Below are 27,564 nucleotides of genomic sequence, written 5' to 3'. Positions count from 1 at the left end.
GGCGCTGATCCGCCTGCCCCGCTGCCCGCCCCGCTGCCCGCTCCCCGCTGCCTGCGCGGGGCAGCGCCGGCACTGTGAGTGGGGGGGCCCCGGGGGTGGGGGGAGAGCCTCGTGTCCTTGGGGCCGCGCACGCCACGAGGGGGGTGTGCCCCAGACCCACGGGAAGGCGAGTCGGATTCCTTTGGGGAGCGATGTCTGAAACTGGATCCGGATCCACGCTTGCTGACAGTCCCGGGGGGGGTCTGCGGACCCACGCCGGGTTTTGTAGCTGGGTCTGGTCCCGGGGGGTTTGGTCCCGGTTCCACGAGGGATTTTACAGATGAGTTTGGTCACGGGGGAGTTTGGTCCCGGGGGGATTTGGTCCATGTTCCGTGCCGCGTTTTGCACCTCTGCTTGTACCCGGTCGGAGCCTTGGGGTTCCGTTCCTGCTCCCAGACACACACGGGGTTTTGCCACCCGATTTGCCCCCCTGGAAGGTTCGCTCCCGCTCCCGCTCCAACTGCCGCTCCCAGCTCCACGTAGAATTTTGTAGCCCGTAAGCGCTCAGGTCCCGCCCAGGTGTGGGGGGGTCACCTCTGGTCTGGGTCCCACGTGAGGTTTTACAGCCCGACCCGGAGCCAAGTTTGGCACCCAGAGGTATTTAGTCCCGGTCCAGGAGCCAGGCAGGGATTTGTACCCTGTTTTGTGCCTGGGCCTGGCTCCAGGGGGGTTGCACCTGGTTCTGGCCCTGGTCTCAGCCTCACCGGGGCGTTGCAGCCCAGCTTGCGCATGGGTCCCACCCCGAGAGGGATGGGCACCTGTCCCTGTCCCACTGCCATGGGGCATTTTGCACCCTGACCCCCACCACAGCAGTGTTGGAACCACAAACTGGCCCAGACCCCAGCGGGGTTTGCCCCCGACCTGTAGCTGTTCCTGACCTGGGGTGGCACCCGCACCTGGCCGGATGGGGCTGTGTGGTCCCCACAGGACGCCCTGGCCACACACCGGGGCGAGGAGCTGTGGGGCCAGGGGTGCACCCCTAACATCCTCCAGCTGCTCCCCAGATGCTGACAAGCGGATTAAGGTGGCCAACCCAGTGGTGGAGATGGACGGGGATGAGATGACGAGGATCATCTGGGCCTTCATCAAGGAGAAGGTGACAGGGTCCTGCCCTGGGAATGGGTGGGTGTGCCACAAGCAAAGCTGAGGAGGATGTGTGGGGAGCAGGCGGTGCCTGTGCTGGGCTGTGTCTGTCCCTCCCACCTCTGTCCCTCTGTCCGCAGGAAGCAGGTGGTAAAATCGGCACAGCTTCCGGACAGGCCTGGAAGTGAGAGGGTCCCAGGGAGGCGGGACTGTTCTGGGTGGGGAGGCCCATCCCAGGCAGGGGGGATCATCCTGGCTGGGGGGGATGGTCCCTGGCAGGCAGCCGAACTGTGCTGGGGTGGGTGCCGGGGCTGGCTGTGCAAGGGTGCTGCTCCCCGGCCACCCCACATTGTCCCCCTGCTCTGATGCTCTCCCGGCCCCCCAGCTCATCCTGCCCAACGTGGATGTCCAGCTGAAGTACTTCGACCTGGGACTGCCGCACCGGGACAAGACGGACGACCAAGTCACCATTGACTCGGCACTGGCCACCCAGAAGTACAGTGTGGCTGTCAAGTGTGCCACCATTACGCCCGACGAAGCCAGGGTGGAAGGTGGGCAGGGGTGAGGGGATGAGCTCCCACCGCAGTGTGGGGTGCTGGCAGGAGCTCCATGGAGTGCTGAGCCCCGTCTGTGTGCAGCCCCTTGGGGTCAGCAGTGCCTCCCCCCTGCCAGCTCAGGTTTCCGGTAGGCTGGGGGATGCACCATGCTCAGCGCTGTGCCTCCCTCCCCATCCTGGGGGGCTTGTGGGTGCTGTGGGGACCCCACAGGCATGGGGCTGGGGGACAAACTGCCCCATGCCAGTCACAATTCTGCACTGGCTGTCCCACCCCTTGGCCAGCCCGGCACCTAGTCAGCCCACAGCACAGTGGAGTGGGGGCTGGCAGGGGCTGGGTTCTTCTGGAGGTCTGGGGGGGTCCTTGAGGGTCTCACCTCTGCATGCCCCACAGAGTTCAAGCTGAAGAAGATGTGGAAGAGCCCCAATGGCACCATTCGAAACATCCTGGGGGGGACGGTGTTCCGAGAGCCCATCATCTGCAAGAACATTCCCCGCCTGGTGCCCGGCTGGACCAAGCCCATCACCATCGGCCGCCACGCCCACGGCGACCAGGTGAGCCTGGTGCAGGGGCTGGCAGCATGGGGATGTCCAGCAGCTCCTGTGGCCACTGCCTGACGCTCTGCCCGGCCCCCCACAGTACAAAGCCACTGACTTTGTGGTGAGCAAGTCTGGGACGTTCAAGATGGTCTTCACGCCGAAGGATGGCAGCGGGGCCAAGGAGTGGGAGGTGTTCAACTTCCCCGGAGGCGGCGTGGGCATGGGCATGTACAACACGGACGAGGTACCGGTGGGGCTGGAGGGGTCCCTGCGGGGCAGCGTGCCCTGCCACCCTGGGGAAGCTGCCGGGCGGGGGGTCAGGGTCCCACGGGGTCTGTGCACTTCCCATGCAGTCCATCTCGGGCTTCGCGCACAGCTGCTTCCAGTACGCCATCCAGAAGAAGTGGCCACTCTACCTGAGCACCAAGAACACCATCCTCAAGGCCTATGACGGGCGCTTCAAGGACATCTTCCAGGAGATCTTTGATAAGTATGGACCTGGGGGGGCTTGGGCTGCCGTAGGGGGTTGCCCAGGAGGGGCTGGCAGCAGGACCCACCTGGGGTGGACACAGCTGACCCCCGGCCTGGGCTCCCAGGCACTACAAGACTGAGTTTGACAAGCTGAAGATCTGGTACGAGCACCGGCTCATTGACGACATGGTCGCCCAGATGCTGAAATCCTCCGGCGGCTTCGTCTGGGCCTGCAAGAACTACGACGGGGACGTCCAGTCAGACATCCTGGCCCAAGGTGGGGCAGTAGGAGAGGACAGGTGGGGTGGGCTACGTGTGCTCACCCTCACAGAGCCGCCCTGACCCCTGTCTTGCTGCAGGGTTCGGCTCCCTGGGGTTGATGACCTCTGTCCTGGTGTGTCCGGATGGGAAGACCATCGAGGCTGAGGCCGCCCACGGCACTGTCACCCGCCACTACCGGGAGCACCAGAAGGTGGGTGCACTCTGGCAGCAGGACCTGCCTGTGCCAGGCCCACAATGTGGTGCCCACACCAGACAACTGACTGCTCTCTCCACGCAGGGACGACCCACCAGCACCAACCCCATTGCCAGCATCTTCGCCTGGACGCGTGGCCTGGAGCACCGTGGCAAGCTGGACAGTAACCCCGACCTCATCAAGTGAGCAGGGTGGGGTGGGGGTCCCTGGGGTGAGGGTCCCTGCCAGCAGCTGCCCCAGGCACAGCTGTGGTGGGGTCTGGTGCTGGCTGTGCTGGAGCTGCGGTGCTGCCACCCCCAGGTTTGCACAGACGCTGGAGAAGGTCTGTGTGGACACTGTGGAGAGCGGAACGATGACGAAGGACCTCGCCGGCTGCATCCACGGCCTCGCCAAGTATGGGTGACTCTTGGGGGGGGAGCAGGGGGGAGGCAGCCGTCTGCACCAGGGCAACGTGGCTGCACGGGTGACCACAAGGGCGGGCTGGCCCCGCAGGGCAGCCACAAGGGCAGGCTGGCCCTGCACGGTGGCCACAGGCAGCTGCTGGGCTCTGGAAAGTCCCTGGGGACTTGGGGTGTCTATTCGCAGCTGGCAGGGTTGGGCAAGGGTCACATCTCACAACTCAGGGCCGTGCTGCCTGTGAGGGGAGGTGGGCAGGGACCCCCCCTAACCCCTCTCTGTCCCCACAGTGTGAAGCTGAATGAGCACTTTGTGAACACCACAGACTTCCTCGACGCCATCAAGAACAACTTGGACAAGGCCCTGGGCAAGAAGTAGGGGGCAGGGGGCCCCCGCTGTTCCCAGGATGGACAGGGCAGGGAGGGGCCCAGTGCCACCTCCAGCTCCCTGACACGCCTCAGGAACAGATGAATCATTTTTATAAGCGGTTTTCTTACGAGTGTTTTTAAAGCCTTTGTAGCAGGAGTTGTAGGGCTGGGGGGGTCTGTCCTGAACTGATTTATGTATTCCATAACTCTGTGGTGCCATTAAACACCTCCTCAGCCATGGCACATCATAGTAGCACAGCTCTGCAGTGTGGGCACAGGGAGTACCAGACCCCTCAGCTCAGCCTCGCCAGCCTGGAAGGCCGTGTGCCCCAGCATTTTGGCACTGGCCTGAGGTAGCGTGTGGGGGTCCACACTGGCTAGGGGCACAGCCCTGCCATGCTGAGGACAGGTCTGGGCTGGCCAAGGCTGTGGCCATCTCCATCCTGCCCCCAGGCTGGATGATGTTGCGGGGGAGAAGGTGGATGGCAAGGGTGGTAGGCACACTGCCTTGTGTGGGGAGGCTGAGTGGTGCCAGCTCCAGAGCCAGCCCAAGGCTTCTGGGGATGGGGTACATGGTGCCCAGCCCCAGGGAGCACAGCCAAGGGCACAAAGTGGGTGGGGGGGTCAGCACAGGGGTCCCAAACCCTGTGCTCTGGCTGGACCCAAGGTCCTGATGCCTACCAGGACCCTCTCCAGCTCTGGGCACACTTGGGGGAAATGATGTGGGTGCTGCCAACCCCAGTCCCACAGCAGGGAGGGTGCGGAGCCCAGATAGCAGTCCTGGACCCAGCATTGCCCCAGCTGCTTCCTCCCTAATCCCTGGGCATGGAGGAGGCAAACCCCCACCTCTGCCCAAGCGAGAACCTTTTCCTGAACCCTAGAGCAGCTGAGGGGCAAGGAGGGGGTGCCAGTTTGTTCTCAGGCCCCCGCAGCCCCCCCTGGCTCCCAGCACAGACCACACAGCTTACACAGGTTTACAAAGCACATTGGTTGAAGGGAACTGAACTTGGTGAAAAGATAAATCCAACCACGCGGCACATCTGAAAAAAATAAATTACTTTCAAAATACCATCATTTGCTGGGGCTGGGCTGGGTTTGCCTCCCCTGGATATGCCGCTGGCTGCAGCTTTGGACCCCGAGCTGTGGGCACTGACTGCGCCCTGAGCTTCTATGAAAATACTCTGTTGTGTGCCCCAGAGCCTGGCACAGGGAGCCCCACGGCGAGCAGGAGGGCACACCCGCCTCCTCCCGCGGACAGGGGCTTCTGCCCCCTGGGGAGCCCGGGGGGAGCTCCAGCGCACCCGAGGGGGGACCCAGGAGGTAGAATCGTTAGTGATGCTCATCATCTTGCCCCACTGTGGCCCCTTCCACCCTTACCCATTCAGTGATTTTCTGGGTTGTGCCTCCCCCGTCCGCAGCTTCAATTCACCGGGCGCGGGGCGCGGGCAGGGGGGCAGCAGCAGAGCCACGGCAGGTCCGGCAAAGGCTTCTGGACATCCCTGTGTTCTCCAACCCCAGCGGGAGCACCACCTCCAGTTCTAGGGGATCTGGCTGGGTGCCACAGCCCCTCTCACCCTGCCAAGCCCCCACAGCCCTGCCAGCCCCAGCTACAACATGTTGTAGTACGCCATCTCCTTCATGGCCTGCTCGGCCAGCGCGTGCTCGTCCGGGGGGTTGCCCACTGCCCCGTAGCTGTAAGAGTTCTCCTCCTCAAAGTCGTCCATCTCCTGCTGCCCATCCAGCTCGGCGTGGTCGGGCCCGGCCAGCTCCATCATGGCATCTAGGAGTCAGCACAGGGACATGCGGTGACAGACCTGTGGGGAGGGCTGGGCCAGCAGCTCCCCCCTCCCTGGGTTTGGAGCCCAAAGCTCCCTGGGAGCCCTAGCCCTGCTCAATCCAGGCCACTCGTAGGGGCAGCCCTTGGGTGAGGAGACATGAACTTGCCACCGCTGCCACGGCACAGCCCAGCTCCCGGAGCCACTGGCACTGCTGGGGGCAGCCACAGTGCCCAGTCCGCACTGGGGACCCACCTTGGCTGTCCAGGCTGATGTCCATCACCCCATGCTTGACCTTCATGTGCCGGCTGAGGTTGCCCTTCAGGTTGAACTTGCTGGAGCAGTATGGACACTTGAAGGGCTTGCTGCCAGCGTGCAGGTGCATGTGCCCCAGCAGGTTGTACATGCGGTTGAAGGACTTCCCACAGACCTGCCAGCAGCATGCCCATGGTCAGCCGGGGCTCCCCAGCACAGGGGGCACCCCCAGAGCTGCCAAAGGCTCTGCTGAGCAGACCTTGCCCCAAAGGTTCCCCATGGCTCCCTCCAAGAGTAATGGGGCTGCTGCCCCTCTGGGGTCCCTTGTGGCTCCTGCCACATGCCCTCCTCCCCCTCTGTGTGGAGGCTTGGGGATGCAGTGCTGGCACTGGGAGCTCCAGAGCATCCAGCACTGGTCAGAGAGAGGCAGTGGTTGTCCTTCCATCAGCAGCACTGCTCCCACCACAGCTTGGAGCGGACATTCCATGCCGAAGCAAGCAGGGGAGGCATCACAAATCTGCTTCCAGGACCCGACAGCTCAGCCTGGCCAGATTCCCAGGGGCATTGCACAAAAGGACCATTCTCCCCCTCCCTGGCTCTGCCAGCCCCCCAGTCCCGCCGGTACCTTGCACTTGAACGGCTTCACAGGCGAGTGCACGATCATGTGGGTCTTGAGCGTCTGCTTCTGCACGAAGGTCTTGAAGCAGATGTGGCACTGGTAGGGGCGGACACTGGTGTGGATCAGCATGTGCCGCTTCATGTTGGCCTGGAGCGTGAACTCCCGCCCGCACACCTCGCACTTGAACTCCTTCACACCCTGCCAGGGGTGGGAGAGCTGTGGACAGGGGCTCGACAAGACCCCCACGTGCTGCGGGCACGTGGGCAGTGCCGGGAATGGAGCGGGGACACCGTGGGTGAGGGATGGGCTCCTTGTGCTGAGAGCATGGCCCGGCCTGAGCCCAGCAGCATGCAGGGGCTGTGGGTGGGGGCTGGACGGGCTCTGTCCCAGCTCTGGTCTGTGGCTCAGCCCCATGAAAGAACCCCTGGAAAAGGGCAAATCCCCACTTACAGCCCACCCAGAGGGCCTGTGGCAACTCCTGGCCAGGGCCCCCCAGGTCACCCTGCAGTAGGTCTGAAACTCCCTCCCCAAGGATGGGAATACACAGAAGGACAGAGGCTGGGTCCCAGGGACCCCAGCAACACCAGCCACAGGTGCCACTGCCTACTCACCACCCATCTCCTCCCAGGCCTGGCCAGGGCTGCAGGACATTGGGACACCCCTCTCCCCCAGCACCCTCATCTAGAGCACGGCAAGGGCAGCACCCCTGGGGATCCCCAGGCCCTACCTTGTGCGTGAGCGAGTGCTGCTTGAGGTGGTGGATCTGGCTGAACTCCATCCCACACTCTGTGCAGACAAAGGGCCGGACATTCTGGTGCTTCAGCATGTGGTTCTGCAGCTGGCTGCGGTAGTGGAAGGATTTGCTGCACTCCAGGCACTGGTAGAGCGTGGGGCCCTGGTGCGTGGCCAGGTGCCGCTTCAGCTGGGTGAGCGTGGAGAAGTCCAGCCCGCACTCCACGCACACGTGGCAGCGCCCGCTCTCGTGCTTCACCTCGTGTGCCTTCAGCTCGCTGGGGTAGGCAAAGCCACGGCCACAGAAGCGGCAGCTGTAGGGCTTGATGTCAGTGTGCAGCAGCATGTGCCGCTTCAGGTGGCTGGTCTGGGTGAAAGCTTTGCTGCACACCCCGCACTTGTGGGGCCGCGTGCCCTGGTGGGTCAGCAGGTGGGTCTGCAGGTGGCTAGGCTGCTTGAACAGCTTGTTGCAGTGTGGGCAGGAGTGGGGCTTGATGCCGTTGTGGCCCAGGATGTGGGTCACCAGGTTGTACTTGGAGGTGTAGGACTTCTCGCACATGCGGCACTGCCAGCGCTTCTGGCGGTCCCCGGCCTCCACCAGGTAGGAGTCGTCGATCTGCACATTGATGTCCAGCCGGTCCAGCTGCGCCTTCCTGCTGCGCTCACTGGTGCCACCGGCCACCTCTGCCTCCAGCTCCCCTGGCTCCTGCCAGCCACAGCCCTGCTCGCTCTTCACCTGCTCGGGGTCCCCCGGCGCAGGGGCCTCCACCTCACCAGGGGACGGGGCGCCCGCCTCGAATGTGCCTGTGGTCCGCAGGGCCTCCATGGGGCCGCCGTCTGGGTCGCTGCCCCCACGGTGCCGCTCGGTGCCCTCCAGCTCCCGGTGCCGCCGCAGGTGCCGCAGGCGCCGGGGCTTCCTGCTGAAGGTGCCCAGGTCAATCATCTTCATGGCACCGCTATGCACCGCCGGCTCTTGGCCGGGCTCTGGGGGCTGGGCCGGGTGGCCACGCTGCCCCTCGCCTTCCTCGTCCCCGGGGACGGACGTGTCGTACGACGTTTCTGCCTCCACCTCCGCCTTCTCACTCTTGACCTTGGGCACCAGCCTCACAGGCGGCCGCTTCCTCCTCCGGGCGTGCTTCTCCAGCGAGAACTCTGCTTCCAAGGTGTCCTCATCCTGCCCATCCCCAGGCGCCTGCTCCTCGCCCTCAGGCTCCCCAGGCTCTGCCGTGGTGTTGTCCGGCAGCTCCCCGGCCAGCCCTGGGAAGAAGCCGGCGGGGGTGATGGTGGCCCCAAGCAGTTCATTATCAGACACCAGGCCCAGGACTGCAGCCTGTGCCAGGGACAGCACCACCACCGCATCCGTCTGCGTCCCGCACTCGCTGAACCGGTTCATCTCTCGCCACTGGCCTACGCCGTCATGGCTGGGGAGGGAGAGACACAGCCGTGAGCCCCAGCACCCCACACCACAGACACTGTGCTGGGAGGGGCTCATTCCAGCCATCACTGCTTTCCTTAGCACCATCCCCAGTGAACCCCAGACCGAAGTGGGTGATGCCAGTGCGGGTCCCCAGCACCACATGTCCTCTCTGGCCAGGCTATCAGTCACCGAGGCTGGGGTCTGGCTCCTTGCACGCCCTCAAGCTCCTGGCAGTGACTCCCAGGGACAGGTGCCCACATGATTTGGGGACCAACCACAGCTGAGTGTGGCTCTGTGCTCTGGCAGAAGTAAGCAGGAGCAGCAGCAGCACAGTAAGCTTGAGGGATGGAGCCCAGACCCACTGGGATCAGCAGGACACGGTCAGCCCGCCCAGCAGCGGGCAAGAGGCTTGCTGGGCCCAGCACTGGTGCCTGGCACACTCACTCCAGGGGTCCCAGCACCACCACAGCATGGCGGGCAGCACAGGGCCCACAGGGTCCCCCGACCCCCCTCAGCAGTCAGCAAGGACTGGCAGGGATGTGCCTGGAGAGCCGCCGCTCCCTCCCACTGAAGAGCATCCTCCCAAATACAATTATTTCTGCAGCTACAACAAAGAGAAATTCTGTGGGGGAGGTAAAACAGGGATAAAACTCTGAGCCAGATCCTGTCACAGTCCCAGGAGGACCTGCCCGGTGTGAGGGAATCCTGGGATGAACAGCTCTGGAGTGGGGAAACCCTGCTGTGCCCTGATATCATCCCCACAGCCAGGCCAGCTGCAGGGACACAGAGTGTGGCAGGGACATGGGCCTCTCCACTGCAGGCAGCTGCCTGCTCCTGCCGGTCCCTTCATGGCCCTGGGAGATGCCCACCTGAACACCAGCCACAGTGCACAGGACAGGATGGGGAAGGGGATGGGATGATGATGGGGAAGGGGAAAAACCAGGGAGAAAACAGGAAGAGACAGAGAAAGGGAGCAACGCCAACGGCGGGGTCTGCTGCCCATGGACACCCAGGGTATGGGGTCCCTCCTCAGTCCCCTCTTGTCTTCTGGGCCACCATGGCACCGGCACTGGGCACAGCGCCGGCGACTCTCGGCCCGGGGTCAGACACAGCCCGTGAGAGGACCCTGCCCAGGCTTGAGCTGCCGGGGGGATACTGGGGGGAGGTGGGAGGAAGGTCTCAGCCAAGCATCTCTGTCTGCCCGGGCACCCTGGAGAGGCAGCGGGCAGGGGTCAGGGGCGGGGGGCAGGAATGGAGCGGAGGGGCGGCTTCGGGCTGCAGGGAGGAGATGGAGAGGAAGAGGATGGGGGGGAGGATGAGTGCGGAGGCAGCGAAACAAAGCAAGGAGCGGGGGAGGGCGGTGGCAGGAAGAAGAGGAGGGGTGGGAGGAAGAAGAGGGAGCAGACAGGGAGAGCCGGCATGCACAGCACAGCCCCGGGGCCCCACCCCGCCAGACGGGACCCCCTTTCCCCTGGGGCTCCATGGGGGACCTGCACTGCCCATTGTAGGTAGGGGAGAAGGGACATGGGAGAGGGGTCCAAGCTGCTCTCCCCATGTCCCTGGCACGGTGGAGGGACACTGGGCACCCAGCACAGTGCCAGGTCTTTGTCCCCCAAAACGAGCACCACGAGATGAGGGAGCTGCAAGACTGACACACTCACATGTCCCACAGACCAGTACCAGGGGGTCTTACCACCCCAAGCCAGGGGCTTTTTTAGGGGAAAGTAAATGTGGATTCTTTCCACAGGGGATGAGCTCTGCTTCTCAGCGGGAAAACCAGAGCCTTGTGCTGCACAAACCTCATGCACTTGTCTCCATTGGACACACGAGCCCTGGGACACGGGATAGAAGCTCTGCTGTCCGAGGCCACAGTGCTCCAGAGCTGCAGCTGCACAAACACCACACGGGGAAGCGGGAACAGGGCAGAGGCAGCTGTTTCACTTCCCGCTCTCACTTCCCTGTTCATGCCTCGGGACTTGCCGAGCCGGCTGGAAACACCGTTTCCCAATACACTGGCAAGTGAGGTGGGGTCACACACTTCAGCTCCCCCAGGAAACCCTCAAGGCTCTGGAGTGCTCTGGCACCTCTGTGCTTCAAGGGAGCTACTTCCAGCCTTGCTAAAGCTGCTAAAAGAGAAGTGCTGGGTCCATTGCTGGGACAGAGCACAGTCCTGTCCTGCCATGGCTGATCCCACTGAGAGCAGTCGGTTCAGTGAACCAGGACGATGCCTGGGGCTGGAGCATGCAGAGCTCCTGGACACTGCACAGGCTCCTGTCCCAGTGCTGACCCCAGCAGCAACGTGAGCAACTTCTCCAACTCCTCTTCCTCCCCAGCCCAGACCTCCAGACCCTTCCTGGGGCTGGACCTGCAGGCTTCCACCCGCTGAATTTGGGGTCCCTGCCCAGTGCCACCGCTGGGAACCAAACCCTCCTCCAGGCTTAATAACTTTTAGTTTTCAAGTCCAGCCCTTTGGTCCAGGCTCAGGTCCCTCCAGCTCATTTCCCAATGCAGACCCTTGCCCATCCATCCCTTTCCCATATGGGGGTCACACAGATACACTTGCCAGAGTCCCCTCCACCAGTGGTGAGTGCCGAGCTCTCAGTCCCCTCGTCCTCCTCTCCTGCCGCCGCTCTCCGCTCTCCGACACCACGGGACAGATGCTCCCTGATCCTTTGGGGTTGTGAAATTTGGGTTTCTTTCACCATGTCTCCTCCCACTGTGAGGTTTAGTCTCAGTGCAATCTCTTCTCTCCTCCCATCTTTCCCAACACATCTGGGAAGAGCCGTGTTCTGCCCTGGCACATCCTGTAGTCCCTGCCCTCCCTCACCCTGGCTGTCCCCCTCAGAGCCTCCACCAGCTCCTCACTCACCTCCCAGTCAGTTAGGGTTTTTTTCATGGCTTTCACTTCCTTGTGTTAGTTTATTTTCCTCCCTTGCTGCATCATCAACCCCCCAAATATTCACCCAGATCCCTCTGGCAGCAGAGTCTGCCCAACAGGCTCCTCACCCCCAGCATGTTCCTTGCTGGATTCCAGATTCTCCAGCCACCAGACTAAGAGTTGTCTGTCCCTGGACACTCTCCCCTTCCCTTTGCTGTTTTACTTCCCTTAGTTTCACCCACCTGTCCCATCACCTGTGCCACTGCCCCTCTGCCAGCGCTACTGCTCCAGAGATGAGACCCTGATAAATCCTAAACTGAGCAGCCTAAAAACATTACATCTGATCCACGGAAGCCTCACCTGTGCACCCACAGGTTTACCTGTGGTTTACCTGGGGACCTGAGACCCACCAGGTCCCCAACAGGGTACCCTGAGCTAAAGGACCACCCACTCCCATGGAGCTGTTCCCAGCTACAGCCCCCTGGGAGCAGCTCTGGGAGGAACCATGGCCCTGGCTGCCCCCGACAGCCTCCACTGAGGCATTAGTGACTAAAGATCCCTGTTTTCTACCTGGCTCCATTCCCTGCCTCCCCCACCAACCCAGAGGCCAGCAGCACTCACCTCCTCACCCAGCCATTCCGGCAGGTACCCAAAACACAAAGGATTTGGGGAATTTACCTCTCACAGCTGTCCCAAGAAGCAGTAACCCCCACCAGTGATGCAGGAGCCCTCCCTGCTGCCACTGCTCCCTCTTATCTTGGCTCCATCAGGGTAAGCACAGGCACTGCAGCAGGTGCCAGAGCCCAGCTGGTACCAGCAGCAGCTGATCCCACCTGGGTCCCTGCATGGGCTCACAGGCTGTCTGACAAACCCGGGCTCACATGGGAGGGAGGACATTTAGGGCTTGTTCCTGGCTGTCCCCTTGGCAGGACCCCCACTGTGGGACAGGTATTGCAGGACCCCTTTGCAGGAATCCTTTGTGAGAACCCCATCACAGGTCCCCCATGTGGGATCCTTTGCAGGACCCATTGTGGGGACCCCATTGCAGGACATCCTTTGCAGGATTCCTATTTCAGGTCCCCTGTGTGGGACCCCCATTTCAGGACCCTTTGCAGAACTCCCATTACAAGACCCTCTGCAGGACCCCTCTGGGTCTCCTTGGGGGAGGGGGCACTAAAACTTTTCAACACTTTTTACCAGAAAATAGCTGATCTGATATTTGTGAGAAAACCTTTGATTTTATTTTCCTTCCTTTCTCAAAAGCAGCTTTCATTTAAATTTAATAAAGGGGACTTTCATCTTGCCTGTGGATTTCACATAAAGCTGCTCAAACCCCCACATTTCCAAACAGAATAATGTTGTTTTCCTGAAAATCACAACAACTAAAATTATTCCTAAACCCGACCCGGTGTCTGTCCTGCACCAGTCTGAGGATTTGGGGTTCACCTTGGCTTCACTGCCCAGCCCTGGCTCTGTGCTGGTGGCATGTGCAGAGCAGCTCTGGCTGACGTGACACCAGCACTTCTCACCCCAGAACTGACCCCCAGCACGGAGGAACTGCTGCAAAAACGACTCAAAGCTCAGTGAAATGGGCAGGAGCTGTGCAGGGCCAGGCGCTGCTGCCACTGAAAGCAAACACATGTTTAAATTCAGTTGGTGTGTCCAGACAGATACTGTCAAACTAGATTTTAAAAGGAAAACTTTTGTTTTAAGGAAAGCTTCTCTAGAAAAAAGAAACCTCTACTGACTGTCAGCAGCTCAGAGAGCAGCCGCTCCCTTCAGCCTCTGAGTGAGCGACGGACGCGACATCACGGGTGTCACTGAAGGGGTTCTGGGTGGAGGAAGCATCGTCTTTAGAGGCTTTGGCTTCACAAAACAAAGGACACAACCTGGGATTTGCAGTGGGATGTTGATAATGTTTCTACTGAGAGCAGGTGGAAAACCAAGTCAGGCAAAGTGAGGACCGGGGGTCCATGGGACAGATGAAAGCTTGGGGAGGAGTGGCCCCATGTTGTCAGAGCATGTCAAACCCTCCACAGCCGCTCCACGGGGGCTTCCTCTGAACATATTCCATGGAACTGGAGGATTCTCACCCAGACCACTCATGTCCATCAGTCAGAAGCAAATATTTACCCCTTTGAAGCCACCTGGTTTTTGGCAAACTCTGACTGAGAGGGAAAAGGGAATGGCTTTCAAATAACCAGAGGTTACCCGTGCTGCAGAACAAAGGTGTGTGGAGCATGAAGCTGCCTGGTTCCCCCATCACCAGCCAGGGATGTGGGATCCACCCATGGGAACTGGGGTGAGAGGGTCAGGCTGGGGGCAGCAGCAGGTGCTGTGGCTGCTCACTGTAGAGGGACAGAGCTGCCATCCCAAATGCTCTTCCCAGCACAAAGACTCCCATGCTGAGCTGGGACATCCCTCTCCTGTTTCCCATTCTGCTGGGAAACCATTTTTTCCTCCTTCTCAGACTGAGACTCCATCTCTCTGCTCCTCCATCCAGCCAGCCTCCATCCCTCTTTTCCTCCAGCTTTCGCTCCTCCAGCCCTCCAGCCTCCAACTCTCCATCCCTCACTCCTCCATTCCTCTGTTCCTCTATTCCTCTGCTCTTTCATCCCTCCACCCCTCCCTCCTGCGAACCTCCATCCCTCTGCTCCTCAATCCCTTGCTCCCCACCCCCAGCATCCTCTGCTCCTCCATCCCTCCATTGCTCCCTCATTCTTCCCGTTTCCCTGGCAACACCCATCTCAAGCCGAGATCTGTCCCCTCTCTCCCTCTTATCTTTCTCCTCTCTCTTTCATCTCTCTCCTAATCTCCCTCTCCATTTCGAACCTCTGTCCTTTGCTTCCTTTCTCTCTCTCTCCCTTTTCATCTCCTCTGATGCCTTCTCTATCTCAGGTTTACAATTATTTGAATCTCACTTTAAATAAATGATCTATTTAATTAACCACTGGGCCCTGGCCCCGCTCCTGCCCAGCACGGGACCCCCGCCTGCACCACGAAGTGCCCCTTGGCTGAGGACAACAGAGACTGTGCCCTGCCACCCCTCCTGCAGCTCCTGTCTGACAGCAGGGAGCAGAATTCAGGATCAGGCACCCAGACCCTGCCAGCTGCCTGCACCCTTCCACCACATCCTGCCCTGGAGGGCAGGGGAGGGGTCCCTGCTTAGCGGGGTCATTGCACCCCCCAGAGCCACAGTTTTAAGACAGAGGAGCACCCCAGGCATGCCCTGCTCTGCCTCCCCTGCAGGACACGGCTGCTGAGTCCCAACCTCCAGCCCCCTCTTGTTCAGACCAGGCTTTTCCCAAAAAAAGTTGGGCCAGGTGATCCTTGAGGTCCCTCCAAACCTGGGATTCCAATGACTCTCTGATCCTAACACAGCCAGCACAGAAGCTGGCAGCTCCTGTGCCATAGATCAGCCTCAATGTCTGTGTCCTTTCAAAACAACCAGAGCAGACTAAAATTCATGGGGAAAAGTTGTTTCCTGAAAACCAGAGTCCTGCCTGCATCTGTTTGGCCACAGGGGTGATGGAAAGATGGATGGAGGACAGGCTGCTCCAGGCTCTGGGGCTGGTGGGAAGAAGCAAGGAGCCTGGCTCTGGCTCAGGGTCACTTCCAGGGGACCCCTGTGTTGTGGCACAGCCAGGAGCTCAGCAGAGCAGGTCCATGGCCACCAGTGCTGTCCCTGCTCCAGGGGGGTCTCCTTGAGGAACTGCTGCTCAGGACGGGCCGAGCCAGAGCAAATGTTGGAGCCAGCGAGTGGAAAACCTGCACTCCATGAGCAGCCAAAAGTACATCAAAACCGCACCAAAACCACACCAAAGGTGCACCAAAACCACACCAAAACCACTGAGGGTTCATGCCTGGAGCAGCACCCAGGCTGGGAACATTCTGGGAGGAGGATTCTCCTCACCCCCACCACTGCCTTCCTGAGGAGCTCCTGTTGCTGCGTCACATGGCACAACAACAACTCCTCTCCATCAGACCAAACCCATCCTGCTTCAGCCCTGATTTTCCAGCCCTTTTGCCCTCACAGCCTTTCCCAGAACACAGTGCTGGGCTGCCAGGACAACTGTGACAGCAAGCTGAGCTGCTGGTAGCACCTGGAGCAGTGATGTGGGGACCAGCCTCCTGCTGCTGAGCGAGGGGTTTCCTTAGACCCACTGGAATCACTGTGGCTTTATGGACACAAATGAGACCCTTCCTGCCATTCCTCTGTGGAAAGGACCAAAGCTCAGCCCCTTGTGTCCCTCAGACGCGAGTGCAGGGACTGTCCATGGGCAGTGTCCACCCCGGGCACCCAGCACCGTTCTGTCCCGGCACATCCCACGTTTCCCCATGGGCTCCTTGTGCGAGCCCCTTGTTCCCCTCTGGAACAAACATGGCCTCTCCATCCCCATCCATGTGCCATGCAGGTACGTGCTGCAGTGGAGAGCTCCAGGATCTGCCTTTAGAGCTTATGGTCACGTCATCCTTAAAAATGCTGCCGCCCAGGAGCCCCAGCAGCAGGAAGAGCCTTTAAATCAGGTAACTGGTGTGGGCTGAGCCGAGGGAGAGGGGCTGCTCTTGTCCAGACCCCCTCTGGCAGCCTGAGCACCCACAGCCCAGCCAAGGCAGCACCGACCTCTGACCCCTGGTGCTTCGGGGGCTCGGGGCTTTGTCAGCAGTTGGGGACCAGCAGTGTGTGTGGCACAGCGAGGAGCAGGGAGGACTCCCAGCCCTGCTGCTGTCCCAGCCTGGCTTCAAAGGCTTCACATAGAACCCTCGCTCTGCCTTGGAAAACAATTTTTGCTTTTAAGTGAAATAAACAGGGAAAGAAAAGACTTTCAAGTTCCTCCTTGCTGCAACGGCTTCTCCCCGGCACAGTTCCTTTCCTCTCCGAAAATAGCCAAGCTATTCAAAAGAGATGCAAGAAGAAAAAGGGAACTGAATAGAGGAAAAGAGAAAGAAAAAATGGAGCCCCAAGGGGGTGGAGAAAAACAGAATGAAAAGACAGCAAAAGTAAAGAAAAGGGATGAAAAATAAAGGAGGGGGAAGAGAGAGACAGACAGAGGAGCTTTGAAAAGAAAGAATGCTGCCAGCCTGAATACAGGGAGCAGGAAAAAAGGGCCCTGAAAAGAAAGAGCCGGCTGGAATGACCTCTCATTCAGGGCTGTGCCAATCACCACCGCGATGGAAATCCTTTCTTCTTCCCTCCATTCTCTCTCTTTCCAGCGGGGGCAGAGGGAAGAGGAAGAAAAGGGAGTTAATTCTCAGCATAGCAGAAAATAAATCTGCTCTTTGCAAAGTCCCTGAAAGGCGCTGAGGCGCTGACAAACCTGCTCCCAGCACTCACACATGCAGATGGGGACAGAAAGGAAACGGGACTGAGCGGTGCTGGGCAGGACTGCCTTCACCACCTCCTCATCCCCCTGGAAAACCAGGGAGCAAACACCCAGAGGAAACAAATCTGCAGGAAAAAGTGTGGGTTCATGTCAACCCCCAAACCTTGCAGGGAAAGATGAGGGATGGTTGTGGCAGATGCAAAACTGGGGGCCTGGTCCTGGGCTGAGCCCTGCAGGGAGCGTGGGGAGAAGGGTGGGTGCAGCCCCCTCACCCTGCAAATCCCAAAGCCCCCAGTGCCCACCCCTGCCCAGAGAGGGCCAACAGGGCTTTTACTGGGGTCTGCAAGCCCCAGCATCACCCCAGCTGTGGGTGGGAGCCACAGGGGCAGGGAGTGATGTCCTGAGCCCATGTGGGATCGTTCCTGCTCGGCACTGCTCGCACTCAGCACCCCTTGGAGCCGGGGTTAATCACAAACTGCCGGGACCTCGGGGCAGAGCCGTAAACATGGCCAGAGGTCCCAGGAGACAACACACAGGAGCTCAGGCACCCTGGTGTGTGTGACACAGCTGGCTGCAAAGGGGAAAACCAACACGGAAGAGTACAAATGGGAGATGTGTGTCACCTTGAAGGGAACAAGGGCTGCCCGGGGGGATGTGAAACAGCTGCTCATATGTGAGGACTGAGGGAAGATCCCCACAGAGGGAAGGGTCTCACTTAAGGGTCTCACTTTCAAGAGCATTGCTGCTCTTATCCTTGGGAACAATTTTAGTCCAGTTTTGATATTGCCACGTGTGGAGCCTGTCCATGCTGCAGGACAGTGGCTCCTAGGCCTGACTGTCCCTGTCTCCCTGGGCTCTGTCTTGCACTGGGCTGTGAGGATGGAGTAACAGGGACACAGCTATTTAATTAACCACTGGCCCAGATCCAGTCATGGCACCAGGGATGTCCAACTAGAGTTAAAGGCCAGGAGGAAGGTGAACACCTCGGACTGCGTGTGGTTCTGCAGACAGGTTCAATCTTCCCATGTGCCGAGCACCGGGATGCACCCCCGTGCCCCCACACCCGTGCAGACATCACCCCTCACACCATGGCCCATGCAGACTTTACCCCTCACACTATGACCGCCGGCCCCGAGGCCAACAGGGGCAGGAATCTCAGCCCAGCCCAGCATGGGCACGCTCAGCTCCCCGCTGCTCTCCTACAGCTTGTCCTGGGCAGGGGCAAGGGAGCCCCAGAGCCTTGCAGGGCTGGGGGCTGCCTGCTCCCCTCAGGGATGCTGTGCCCAGCCGTGCCAGGCATTGCTGAGCTCTGCCACCAGCACTGCATCTGCTGTCTCCACTGCCAGGCCGGCTAATAAGTTAATCATAATCAAGGGGTTCTAATTTGAGTGTGATAATTAATACTCAACTGGATAATCTTCCACGTGTAAATCTTCCAGTCCTGCAGCCGCTCCCAGCAGAGTTGGCTCCAGCAGCCGGGCGGGGGCTGCGCTGGGGACAGGTGAGGGGGCACTTCATGCTGTGTCTGCTCTCTCAACTCCGGATTTTGAGGCTGTTTTGCCTCCCAGAACGTCCCTGAGCACAACGCCAGCGACTGCGGTTTGCTTTGGCAAAGGGAGAGGTCCTGGTGAGCCTGTGCACTGCAAAGCACAGCCGAAACAGCACGGGAGACACCGACCTCCAGCTCCATGGCTTGGGAATCACCTCCAGCACACGGACCCTGCTGCGGAACTCAGCCCACACAGCCCAGTGCCAAACACAGAGAGTGCCATTTCCTACAGCCCAGAGCTGAAGGGAGGAGCGGTGATCGGAGCTGTCCACTGTGGGCAGGCAGAGGTACAGGCAGGAACTGGGGAGCACTGGACCCCTTTCACCTGCACCAGGCACTGGACCGGGTCTCCCAGAATGTCCCACTCCCAATCTTCTCATGACAAAGCTCTTGGACATGTCACACTATTTCAGGAACTAACCAGCTGCACAGCTGCCAACACCACTTCTACTTTCAAATCCCCAAGGTGGGAAACATTTCGGATCCTTTTCTGCGCAGCTGAGCAGGTCAGGGATGAGTGTCTGGGAGGCTGGGTCGGACAGAATGGAGCAGGAGGCACCAAACAAAGGTTCTCACTGGGGGCAGTTTATGAATTCCCAGTTCAGGACTGACCCAAGGGAGTGACTGTGCTGAGCCAGATGTGGAAGACACAGTATTCCTGTATGTCCCAAAGCCAGCTGTTCTCCCCAGTCCCCACAGCCCCAGCCTGCCTGTATGGCCAATGTCTTTGAGATCCACTTTGAGTACCCTGCTGCTTTTCCCAGGGGGAAGCCAGAGGTGTCTGCCTGGGGCTGCTGCGCTGGCTGACACTGCTGCCGGGTCACAGGGCCGGGGCAGGACACGATTCCTGCTCACAGCACATGTGTTCCTGTGAGTTATCACACCCTGGGAGCTCCCACCACGCTCCCAACTCTGGGCAGAGGGATTTTACACAGAAACACACGTATTTATCTTCTGAAATGGACTTCAAAGGACAGGGTCTGGCACCGCTGTCCGGAGCGTGTCACACCAGCTGGACTGTTGGCAAGGACAGAGCCCAGCACGGCAGGAGCTGTGCCCAGGGAGCGATGCCCGGGGCCCTGCGGCTCGTTGCTGCCCCTCTCCTGAAAATGGAGCTGGTGTCGGGTGAATCTGGGCCAGGGGCTGCCAGGGGCAGTGGGGGATGGATCACCTGCCCAGATAGGGCTCATCAGACGATACGGGGAGATGCAGTGGGCAAATCCTGGCTGTGAGCGAGAGGGTGGGGATATCTGCACTATTTACTCATCCTAATTAATATTTCCCAAGGAGGCTGGGCTGTCTCTGCCTTGGCTCCAGCAGTCCTGGCTAGCCCTGAGGTCTGTGCCACCCTCCGTCCCCATTTTCATCCCAGTCTGCACAATCCCTGTACTTTGTGCCCTTTCTTATCTCAGCCAGAAAGTCCCACAAACACACACAATATTCAGCTGTTGAAATAATTTCTTTCTATGTGTCTCTTGTTGATAATCACAAAACCAAACCAAACCACTGGAGCCCCCATAAATCAGGGCTCGCTCTCGGCAGGTGATGGCCCGGTCAGGCCCTGCCGGCGCATGTGGAGCAGCCGAGGTGTGGATGGGAAGGGATGAGGAGGGATTCAGCACAGAGGCTCAGCACTCTGATGGAGGAGACTTGTCCAGCTCTGCCCACAGTTCTGCCTCTGAGAAAGTGTTTTTTCTCCAGAGGGCACCCCTGGCCTGAGTCAGAGCTCCTCCAAATGGCAGTATTAGCCCCCAGAGAGCTGGTGTCCCCCAAGCCATGGGGACACATGAGGCAGGGCTGGAATCATGGAATCGCTAAGGTTGGAAAAGTCCTCTAAGACCATTGAGTCCAACTGTTCCCCAGCACTGCCAAGGCCACCACTAACCCACGTCTCCAAAGTGCCACATCCACACAGCTTTCGAACACTCGCATGGTGATTTTGTGCACAGTGAGCAGAGAATGGTCACGGCGATGACAAACCGACGGCTCTGGAGAGAAGCCAAGGGCAGAGCCAGGAGGGCAGGTCGATCTGTGCCTGGGAATGGCAACTCTCAGCCAGCTCAATAAATGAACAAAGACTGGATTGGCAAGGAGCAGGAAGGTGTTTGAGTTGGGATGGCAGAGAGGTCAGGACTTGAGAGTGGAAAATCCTCTGTGAGGAGGGAAAGCCTCACAATCCTTGTGGATTGGCTGGGAAGGGGAGCAGCTCCTGGGAAAATTCATCCTTACGGCAACAACAGCTCTTCCCAACAGCAGCCACCAGCCGGGTCAGTCCTGGGCATCCCTGATCTGTCTGGCTAGTCCAGGATGTCCCTGATCTGCCCAGCCATGTGCAGTGTCTCCCAGGAAGGTTGGGACGAGCAGGGCCAGGCTACCCTGGGAATTCTGTGATTTGAAAGGTCCTTTCCAACCAAAACGATTCCATGGTTCCAAGGGGAGAGAGAAGTTCTCCCCTGAGAGCAGCCCATCATGGGTTGGACAAAGGGCTCGTCAAGGGAAACCTCACAACCCATTCTCCAGCTTGCTCCTGGATTCCCAGTCCTGAGCCCACAGGCACTGAGACACCCCCAACCCCCAGTTTAACCCCCCCACAGCCAGGGGTTGCTGTGCAGGGTTGTGGGGAGGGCCCCAGGATGGCGGGTGTGATAACAGACTGGAGGTGAAGGAAGGGAACACCAGCCAGGGAGTATGTCAGAGTTAAATACATGAAAGCAAAAGCAGGGGAGGGACAGAGCTGGTTAAACTGGGATAACATGGCGAGGGACGGGATGTCAGAAGAGAAGCAGAGAGGGGAGACTGGCCTGACATCACAGAGAATGGGTACGAGACAATGCTGCTGCCGAGAAACAGGAAAGATAAATTTAGAGGCAGTGGTGAATGCTCTTCCTCCGGCGGCTCTGCCTGTCCTTCCTCCCCCTCCTCTCCCTCACCGGGCCACCCACCAGCACAGGCAGGACACGGGCTCCAGCCTGGTATGGCTCTGCTGGCCAGAGAGGGACCACAGCCCTGCCATGGGGCCATCTGTACAGCAAAGACTCCGGAAAAAGCAGAAGCAGCCCCTCACCGTCCCATCCCGGCGCTGTTCGCGGCTCCCACCTGCAATCCCCGGGAAATTCCCGTTCCCCGGTCGCAGCTCCCACCCTGCCCAGCACAGTGTGTCAGGGTGCACAGTGCAGAGGCAGGGACACAGGTCCCCCTGGACGAGATATGGAAGTAAAACAATGAGCACGTCCGTGTGCTGCTTCCTCCTCCCCGCCTGCTCTTCCCGAATGGATGTGCTGAGATACCGCCCAGAATGGCCTGGCTGGGTTTGCCTTATGCCAAGACCAAGGCTGTGTCGGTGTCTGGAGAGGAGAAGGCTCCAGAGAGACCTTAGAGCCCTTTCCAGTGCCTAAAGGGGCTCCAGGAGAGCTGGAGAGAGACTTTGGACAAAGGTCTGGAGGGACAGGACAAGGGGGGATGTCTTCCCACTGCCAGAGGGCAGGGATAGACGGGATAGTGGGAAGGAATTCTTCCCCATGTGGGTGGGGAGGCCTTGGCACAGGTTGCCCAGAGAAGCTGTGGCTGCCTCATCTCTGGAAGTGTTCAAGGCCAGGTTGGATGGCCAACCTGGTCTTAAAGCTCTGGGGCTGCAAGAGGTACCTTGTCCTGCCCCAGCTCCCTGCTCTGCACAGCCATGGGGCTCTCCAGCACCCCCGCCATCCCTGGGCTATCCTCGGATCCAATCCGGAGAAGATTCTTGTGAACTTCAAGTTTATCTTTGCCCTGTACAACAGAACACTTGGGCACTTCTTTACTAAAAACTGTGACATTTTGTAGGGAACATTGTCCACACACTCTGAGAACCAGGAGGTGACAGCACAGGGACACTGTGGAGCCACCTGCTTCACCACGAGTTTCATGCAGGTGCTGTCATGTTGTTCCTGTTAATCTGCGGTAGAAATTCTTGACTGTCACTCAAATGACAGAGGGACATCTGTGATGGAAGGCCAGGAAAAGTCAAAATTATGTTTCTCTCCCTTAATTTAAAGTTTTGGAAAGAAAGTTCATGACTGCTTGTTCTCTCAGTGAGGAGAGCCCTGTTCCTCCATCGAAGCTGGGTGAGCCTCCCTGGTGTCAAAATACAGACCCCCCAAATAAAGAAATACAGACCCTCCTCCATGGCTCACCCCAGCAGGAGCACCTCCTTCCAGGCTGACATCTCACATTTCACTTGCTTTGGATAGAAACTGGGATTTAGGGAAAGCTATGCTAGGCAGGGGCTGTGCCGGAGCCTCTCCCGCCCCACCCCACTGCGACCCACAGCTGCTTGCCAGGACAAGGGGGTGAGAGAAGGAAGGTGATCACAGGGATGAGAAGGAAAATGTGGCACAGAGGGACAAAGGGAAAACATTTGTCACCGATCACAGTCCCTGTCCCCAGGGTCAAGCCCTGCAAGAAGAGCTTAGCAGGGACCATGACTCATCCAGAGGGCTCTGGCCATGGGCAGCACAAAGGATGGGACTGCAGCACTGCTGGCACATCCCATCCCAGCCATCCCACAGTGTTCTTCCAGTCCTCCCAGCACACCCCATCCCAGCCATCCCACAGTGTTCTTCCAGTCCTCCCAGCACACCCCATCCCAGCCATCCCACAGTGTTCTTCCTGCCCCACCGTGCCACCTCCATGGCACGTGTGCCCTGAGCACCCTGAGGTGTTTGGGCCATTCCAGATGCTGCCACTTGTGCCCGGGCAGGAGAGCTCTGAGGGTTGGGGATGTGATGGGGCTTGGGAAACTAAAGCTGGGAGTAGATGGAGGAGGGAAGAGGCAGCAGTGGCAACAAATTCAGCAGGAAGCCCCCAGCCTTTCAGGGCAGCACTTGGCTCCCCGTCATCCCCTCACTGGCCCTGGCCTGGCAGACCACAGGGATATGCCCAGAGACAGGGCTCTGGGAGAGGCTGAGCTGGACCTGACTTCTCCACAAGGAATAACTAAAATAAAGGAGTGCAGGCAGCCCCTCTCCCACGGGATGTGATGCTGGCATGTTCCCGGCAGACAAACCCACCACTTCGCCGATTCCTCAGCATTCTCAGATGTGGAGCAGAGCAGGACAGGGCCTGTGCTCGTCCCTCTCCTCACCATGATTTCCAAACTAGTTGATAAATTAAAAGAGCCCAATAAAACCATCTGAAATAAACCCTTTCTCAGGGATTAAACCAAACCCAAAGTGTCAACACGATGAGCCACGACCCAGCACCACAGGAGATGTTCCACTCCCGCTGCTGCAGAGCCCCACGTCCAACCCTCCGAGTCATCCCCCAACTTTGTGTGGGAATGTGTCCTGGGGTGTAGCAGAGCTTCAGCTCCTGTTTCTCATCTTGGAGAAATACAGTGCGACTCATGAAGAGGGCACTGATGGAAGGAAGGCTGCTCACAGAAGAGGAGCTGGGCCCAGCTGAGGGGGATGTGACTGGCTCCACAGCTGCTCCTGCAGTGAGGACACTGTCACCTGGGGTGGGAGCAAGGGATGGTAACAGCCCGGCCACTGCTGCCTCAGCTGCTGTTCTCCATGGCCAGCCAGGGGTTGGGCATCCCCAGGGCTCCAGAGGGAATGCTGAGGCCAGTTCCCCCCTGTGACTCTTCGGGGTCCCTGGGGAGAACTGTGCTTGGACTCTCCCTCCAAACCAAGCTGTGTTTGTTCAATCCTGCGGCTGGCTCTGATCACCCATATGATCCAGCAGCACCATGCAGGAGCCGCTCGGATCCACGGCTTGGCAGGGCCGGTTCAAACCTGGGATACAGGAGCTGCCGAGGTGAGGCTGGGAACACGGTGTGGGGAGTGGAGGTGTGGTGTGGGGTGCAGGATCGTGGTGTGGGGTGCGGGAGCACAGTGTGGGGTGTGTGAGCCTGGTCTGGGGTGCAGGAGCACAATGTGGGACATTTGAGTCTGACGGAGCTGCTGGCTTTGGACCTGGGGGGAGGCTTCAGGCGCTGGACTCGGGGAGGCTCTGCAGCTGGGGGAGGGGGGTCAGGCTCCCTGTCCCTACGAGGGTCAGGCTTGGACTGCTCCCATCCCCTCCCATCACCCCCCTCCTCTGCCTACATGGCAGGTCACAAGGAAACTCCTAATGCTTGATGGATTAATTAATTATAACTAATTTATCCGCCGCACCCGATTGATGACCAGAGGGCTTGCAGGCAGCTCCCTGCGGTCCCTCGCCAGGGCGCAGCACACAAAGCCCCCCCAGCCCCCACGCAGCTCCCACGGAGCATCGGGGGGTCCCACACTGGGAAATCCTGGGGTGCTCCAGGGAGGGAGGCGAAGCGGGACCTGCCTGGTATGGGACTGGCCCATGGAGTCACCCCCCCCTCCCCACTGCACTTCACCCCCCCGGGGCACTTTGCCTCTGTGAACACGGGAGGCCCTACCCGGACCCCCCACCGTTGGCTGCTCCGTGAAACTGTCCCCAAACTTCGGGCGCGGCTCGCGGGGACCACCCGGCTGCCGCCCCGACCCCCCAAGCCCCAGGGTGCTGCCCGACCCCGACCCCCCGAGCATCTCTCCCACGCGCGATTCCGCCGCAAGGTCCCCACCGCGCTGCTTACCCCCTCCCGCAACAGGTCAGGCCCCCCCTCCGCGCCCTCCCCGCAACTTTCCCGGAGGAGAAAGTTTGCGAGCAGCCACGGGGAAAGTTCTCGGGGGGGGGGGGTTTCATGTGGAGGGGCGGCCCCACGCGCGGAGCGAGGAACCCCCTCGTCCTTCCCGCTCCTCCCGGTACCTCCCGCCGCCATCGCTCTCGTCTCCGTCGCGCGGGGGAGGAAGGCGGCCACATCCCGGTGTCCCCGCTGTTGTCCCCCCCGCTGTTGTCCCCCTCGTTGGGGGAGTTTAAGGGGCACGGGGTGGTCCGGTGAAGACTCACCGGCGGCTCCACGGGGCGGCGGCGGCGGCGGCGGCTCCGGGCCCGGCGCTGGGTGCGCAGGAAGGAAGAAGGAGGGAATGAGGCAGGGCTGACGTGAAGGGATGCAAAGCAGCTCCTCCTAACTCGCCCGCCCTTCATCTTCCTCCCCCTCCTCAACTTGCCCGACCACCGCGAACGCCCCCCCGTGCAGCAGCATCCTCCACCGGAGCCGGGGCCGCCCTCGGTACCAGTTTGGGGGGACAAAGCGGGGGGGAATGGCGGTGGGGGTGGTCGATGGGGACCCCCCTCCCCTAACCCTAACCCCTCCAGCACCCCAGGGATCATTTTCTACTTCCCCCTTCTTTTCTTTTTGGGAGCTTATCACCTCATAGAGTGATAGCGGGAGCGGGGAACGCCCTTCCCAAGGGACCCATATCCTGGTTGGGCATTCTCTCTTCTGCTGTGATGGTGGGAAAGATCATGTACACCCCAAAAAGCTTGTAGGGTTGATGGTAAGGACCTCCTTCCCCCCAAAAATGGGATTAATGGAACTGGGGATGTTACAGGAATTGGAGGGGTTTGGGGGGGGTGCTGTTCACCCCCACAAGGAGGTGGAGGGAGAGGCCGGGGTCTGCAGAGGTGGGGTGACAGGAGATGACCAGTCTCCAAAGGGAGGGAAGGGGACGGGATGTGGTGCGGGAAGGGAAGCTGGTGGTCCAAGGATTGGTTGTCCTGTTGGTTTCCCCAAGAAGGTGGAGGGAGATGTTGACCTACATGGCCGTGGGGATGTGGTAGCAGGAGGCAGCCGGTCCCCAAAGGGAGGGATGGAGATGGGATGTGGCGTAGGAAGGAGAGTGGGTGGCAACGGCCAAGGGTCTGCGGGCTGCAGGCTCCGGCTCCCATCGTGAGGAGGAGGAGGAGGACGAGGAGGAGGAGGAGGAGGAGGAGGAGGAGGAGGGTCTCCTCCCCATGGAGGAAGGAGCACGCGGAGGCAGCCGGGATTCGACTGGTGCGTCGGGAGATTCTCATCTCCATGGAAGCAGGTGGCGCCGGCCAGACTAATCGCAGCAGAGTTTGTCTCCACACGCAGCCCTTTGTCTGGGCGCTCTTCTGCTTTTCTGATGTTTTGTAGTCTCGGTGAAAACCGAGCTCCCCGCTCCGTCCCCGCTGCCGGTGCTCACATCCCCCGCGCCTGGCGGGGGCTGCCCAGCACCCTTTCACGGCCCTGCCGGGGCCTTTCGGAGCCCGGACCCGGCGGCGTCACCGGTCCCCAAACCGCCACTTCCCTGCCCGAGTTCCCAGCCCGGCCTCGCCCCGCGCGGCCCGAGAACGGCTCTGCCTGCGTAAATATATGCAAATACGGATGGGAAGAGACGCGGCACAGGGAGATTCGCTCCTCTGAATTCCCGCGGGGGCCTCAGCCGGGGGTGCACCCGGACCTGGCACCTGGCGGGGCACGGAGCGGGACATGGAGCAGGACAGAGATCGGGGCATGGAGCAGGGCACAGGGCGGGACACAGGGCGGGACACGGAGCGGGCGCGGGCAGAGCCAGGCGGGGAGCGGGCGGAGCGGGAGCCCAGTCGGGGCTCAGAGACCGGGGCTCAGAGATCGGGGCTCAGGGACCGGCGCTCGGGGCTCAGGCACCGGGGCTCAGAGATCAGAGCTCTGGGCTCGGGACTCAGGGACTGGGGCTCGGGCTCGGCCGGACCGGCCCCGGCCCCGCCGGCTGTCAGGGAGCAGCTGCGCGTCCGCCCCTGCCAATCAGGAAGCGGATTCAGGAGCCTCCAGCCGCCTCAGCCAATCAGAGAGCGGTTCAGGAGCCTCCAGACTCAGCCAATCAGATTGCGGATCCAGCTGCCTCAGCTAATCAGCCCGTGGAGGTTGGAGGCTGCAGCGGCCCCAGCCAATCAGGACGCGCGGTGCGCTGCCCCGCTCCCTCCACGGCCCTTCCCGCTCCCTCTCCCGGTTCACCCGCGCCCACCGGGGCGCGCACTGACCTGTCTCTCCCTGCCCGCGCTGCCCCTGGCTCTCTCCCTCCCCGTGCCGGTTCGGCGGAGCCGTGTCCGTGCCCCCGCGGGTCAGGGCCCGTGGGCAGCCCCCGGTGCCGTGAGAGATTGTCCCGCCCTTTTCTCACACTCCCCAGCACAGGGGGCATTAATGCGGGCTCTGTCTGGTGTGTGCCCGCGCCGGACCCGAGCGGAACCGGGCAG

General features: G+C 60.4%; 2 protein-coding genes and 1 long non-coding RNA gene across 3 annotated transcripts; 2 read left to right on the top strand and 1 right to left on the bottom strand.

Moving 5' to 3' along the window:
- On the top strand, positions 1–4,168 carry IDH2 (isocitrate dehydrogenase (NADP(+)) 2, mitochondrial). The gene is made up of 11 exons (XM_027688587.1): positions 1–74; positions 1,044–1,135; positions 1,508–1,673; positions 2,070–2,230; positions 2,316–2,459; positions 2,569–2,705; positions 2,812–2,963; positions 3,046–3,158; positions 3,246–3,343; positions 3,462–3,554; positions 3,848–4,168. The coding sequence occupies exons 2-11, from the start codon at positions 1,085–1,087 to the stop codon at positions 3,933–3,935; spliced, it is 1,203 nt and encodes a 400-aa protein (XP_027544388.1). The 5' UTR covers positions 1–74; positions 1,044–1,084; the 3' UTR covers positions 3,936–4,168.
- Positions 152–14,681, top strand: LOC113970087. Its single transcript, XR_003535039.1, has 3 exons — positions 152–568; positions 13,531–13,535; positions 14,671–14,681. It is a non-coding gene; the product is annotated as an uncharacterized LOC113970087 (long non-coding RNA).
- ZNF710 (zinc finger protein 710) lies at positions 4,897–25,316 on the bottom strand. The gene is given in 6 exon segments (XM_027688573.1): positions 4,897–5,705; positions 5,956–6,130; positions 6,581–6,772; positions 7,302–8,727; positions 25,061–25,165; positions 25,167–25,316. Coding segments are annotated over 6 exon segments (2,151 nt in total). The 5' UTR covers positions 25,247–25,316; the 3' UTR covers positions 4,897–5,532.
- Positions 25,317–27,564: the final 2,248 nt, after the last annotated feature.

Source organism: Neopelma chrysocephalum, unplaced genomic scaffold, assembly GCF_003984885.1.
Source record: "Neopelma chrysocephalum unplaced genomic scaffold, ASM398488v2 Primary Assembly neopelma1_75, whole genome shotgun sequence".
Classification (NCBI taxonomy): domain Eukaryota; kingdom Metazoa; phylum Chordata; class Aves; order Passeriformes; family Pipridae; genus Neopelma; species Neopelma chrysocephalum.
Note: the sequence above shows the minus strand (reverse complement) of the source record. Positions and strands in the feature narration are given on the sequence as shown.